General features: G+C 54.4%; 1 protein-coding gene across 1 annotated transcript; it reads right to left on the bottom strand.

The window, feature by feature from the left end:
• Positions 1 to 257: 257 nt before the first annotated feature.
• Positions 258 to 1,190, bottom strand: LOC309448633 (olfactory receptor 14J1-like; the record flags this gene model as incomplete). Its single annotated transcript, XM_082070352.1, has 1 exon — positions 258 to 1,190. The coding sequence occupies one exon, from the start codon at positions 1,188 to 1,190 to the stop codon at positions 258 to 260; it is 933 nt and encodes a 310-aa protein (XP_081926478.1).
• Positions 1,191 to 3,750: the final 2,560 nt, after the last annotated feature.

Raw genomic sequence — 3,750 nt, 5'->3', positions numbered from 1 at the left:
CTCCAAAAAGGGCTTGCAGGAAGGATATAGTGAAAAACAAGTCACTAAAGAGACCTTTATTCTGTTTAGAGACAAGGAGAGCACGGCTCCTCATTTACACAGCCAACAGTTATAAAAGAAAAGCCAACAGTGAATTAAAAAGGGGATGAAAACATTATCACAATAAGAAAACAACTAATAAAACCAAAACATCCAGATGACAGACTGGACCTGTAATTAGCTACATTAAAATGCCTATGTAGAAGCAGATGGGCAGTTTATTGCTTTACAAAACAGTAAGATATGAGTTTCAACACGGCATCCTTGAGCTCCTGGTTCCTCATGCTGTAGATGAGGGGGTTCACTGCTGGAGGAACCACTGAGTACAGAACAGACAGCACCAGGTCCAGGGATGGGGAGGAGATGGAGGGGGGCTTCAGGTGGGCAAACATGGCAGTGCTGACAAACAGAGAGACCACGGCCAGGTGAGGGAGGCAGGTGGAAAAGGCTTTGTGCCGTCCCTGCTCAGAGGGGATCCTCAGCACGGCCCTGAAGATCTGCACATAGGACACCACAATGAACACAAAACACAGAAATGCTAAACAGACACTGAGCACAATAAGCCCAAGTTCCCTGAGGTAGGAGTGTGAGCAGGAGAGCTTGAGGATCTGGGGGATTTCACAGAAGAACTGGCCCAGGGCATTGCCCTTGCACAGGGGCAGTGAAAATGTATTGGCCGTGTGCAGCAGAGAATAGAGAAACCCAGTGGCCCAGGCAGCTGCTGCCATGTGGACACAAGCTCTGCTGCCCAGGAGGGTCCCGTAGTGCAGGGGTTTGCAGATGGCAACGTAGCGGTCGTACGACATGATGGTGAGGAGACAATACTCTGCTGTGATCAAGAAGAGAAACAAAAAGAGCTGTGTCACACATCCCAAGTGTGAGATGGCCCTGGAATCCCAGAGGGAATTGGCCATGTACTTGGGGAGAATGGTGGAGATGGAGCCCAAGTCAATTAGGGCGAGGTTGAGCAGGAAGAAGTACATGGGGGTGTGGAGGTGCTGGTCCCAGGCTATGGTGGTGATGATGAGGCCGTTGCCCAGGAGGGCAGCCAGGTAGATGCCCAGGAAGAGCCACAAGTGCAAGAGCTGCAGTTCCCGTGTGTCTGTGAACGGCAGGAGGAGGAACTGGGTGATGGAGCTGCTGTTGGACATTTGCTGCCTGTGGGCATGAGGTCCTGTGCAAGGAGGAAAAGGCAGTGAGAAGTTAGAGGAGATTTCTCAGAGGAAAATAAACAGGCTGGTCCTCATGGAAAACCCCCTCCCTGATGGAGGGATGTTTCAGCTCATTCTCTCTTCTACCAAGTGAGAAAAAACTGTTCATCACAGTTTAAAATGCAGCTTGGGCATCTGGTTTCCATGAACACACCTCTGGGCAAGACCCCCTGAGTTGATGTCAGAACAAGAAGTGACTGACACTCGCACCCCAACCCCAGAAAGCAAGAGCAGCAGTGACAGGTGGAGAAACAGAGAAGAACACTGCAATGTTCCCAAGAAATAAAGCAAGGACAGAAAGGCAGATGGGCATGCTGTGGAACCTTCTCCTGACCCGGCTGTGCTGCTGCCACTCACATAATGACACTGGAGAGCAAGTACTTTTAGCACCTTTTTTGAGTACCCTGTTCCAGCAGTCCTTCACCTGGAGGTCCAGCTGCTGAGGTGGAGACTCGTGACCTGGACCCCATGGCTTTGGAGCAGAGGGTCTGCTGGGGAGGAGAGGAGACCAGGGGTTGCACTGGGAAATGTGGCTGCACTGCAGGGGATGGAAGGGGGTCCTGAATCCCGTCTCAAGCGTTTCAGGTTGCAGCTCCCTCTCCCTGCCCATGTCTGTGCTGCCTGCAGCTGTGTGTCTGTCCCTGGTCTGCTCCCTGTCAGTGTCACAGACCCCGTCCCACCCGCTGTGTGCTCAGCTCTGTCCTGCTCACACCTCCTGGCACTGCCCAGGGGCAGCTCTGTGTGTGCAGGGGCTCAGGAGCAGCTCAGACACGTCCTAATGAGAACTGGGGTCTCAGTGTCTGCTCCAAAGAGAGAAATAAATCCCCATCTCCCACTGCACACCCAGACGAGCAAGGGTGGAAAACTGAAAGCACAGACTCCTTCCCTTGCAGCTGTTCCTGTGTTGATGTCCTTGTTCAGAAGGACCCTCTGCCATGTCTGTGGGGGGATCTGGAGCTCTGAGCAGCCCTGACCCACACAGCCCCCTTCAACCCCACGAGCTCCCTGCCTGCCCTGCCGGGGGTCGCTCCTTCCCCCCGCAGCTGCTGCCATGGGATGTCCCGGGCAGGCTGAGCGCTGACCCTGGCAGGCGGCAGAGTCCCTGCCCGGCACAGCCCTGGGGTGCAGGGACCCTGCTCTGCAGGACAGCCCTGGGCACCCCTGGGTGCTCCCCCTGCAATCACCGTCAGCAGAAGCTGCCATCATGCACTGTCCCTCTGACAGTGCAGCAGGGAAGTGCTGGTCTGGACCATGTTCTCTTCCTCTACATGAGAAATACTGTGAGAGAGACCTGACAGATCCTGTAAATTGTGGTATGTATCATCTTTAGGAGATCCCTCCAGGAAATGCAGCTGCATTGTCCTACAGCCAGAGACTTACCGTGTTAGAACTGTGAAGATTTCTCTCAATGAGCCCTCAGCAACCAACCCCCTACATTGCCTTTCCCCTCTCTGTGCCTGGCTCCTGTGTCCTCGGTGCTGCAGGCAGAGCCCTCAGCCCTGCTGCGTGTGCAGAGGAGCTGCTCCTGGGCAGAGCTGTCTCTCTGCAGCGCTGCCGCTGCCATGAGCTCCCTGTGTCCCAGGAGCCCAGCCCAGCTCAGCAGCACAGGAGCAGCACAAGGCGCTTTAATGACCCCTCTGGTGGATTTGGTGCCTTTGAGTCCATGGACCTCAGATCCTGGAGGAAGGTGATGAAACTTCTCAAGAAGTCAAAGTCAGATTCAAACTCCAAAGTTTCTTGTAATGTTAATGGATCCCACTGAGGGAACGTACTAAGAAACAATATCCAGGTTCGATTAGAGAAGAAAACTGGAGGTCAGGAAAAGCAAAGTAAAGATGTCTGTGATGCTGAGGAAACCTGATTGTGTTTCTTTAACTAAAAGGCCAAGCCCTGACCCCCAGCACTGGGGAGTCAGATCCTGTCCCTCCCACGTTGCCCAGGGCCCTTCCTGGGACAGTGTGATGTGGGGCTGTGCAAGGCCAAGGGCAGGACTATGGTCCCACCTCTCACAGGTTCCTGGCTGGGGACAAGGAGGCCATGAGGCCCCTGTGCTGCAAGGACAAGGTGTCTCCTCACAGGCATCAGAGGTGCAGACAACAGCCACAGCCAAGGGGAGAAGGAGCTCATGTCTGGTGGGGCTTTCAGCCTCTTTCCATCCCGTGATCATCTCCACGAGAGCCTGTCCTGTGCTGGGGCATCCCCTGCACCTCTGTCCCTGCAGGCTGGAGACATCCCCCCTGCTGCCCACCTTGCTCCTGTCTGAGCATCTTCCTTCCTTTGCTGAGATCTCTCCATCCTCCCCAGCTGCTCCTTGAAGCACAAAGCCTTGGGCTGATGCAGACTCCCTCTGCTGACCTGCTCCACCACAGCACTGTCCTTCCATCACATTCCTTTCTGCTCATGTCCAGCCGGGACCTCCCCAGCTGCACTTTGGGCCATTATTTCTTTCTCATGCTCTTTCCCACTGAGCAGAAAACCTCCACCATCTCTGAAACCGCAC

Source organism: Streptopelia decaocto (genome assembly GCF_964273445.1).
Source record: "Streptopelia decaocto genome assembly, chromosome: 21".
NCBI lineage: Eukaryota > Metazoa > Chordata > Aves > Columbiformes > Columbidae > Streptopelia > Streptopelia decaocto.
The sequence above is the reverse complement of the archived record's forward strand: the minus strand, read 5'-3'. Positions and strand labels throughout refer to the sequence as shown.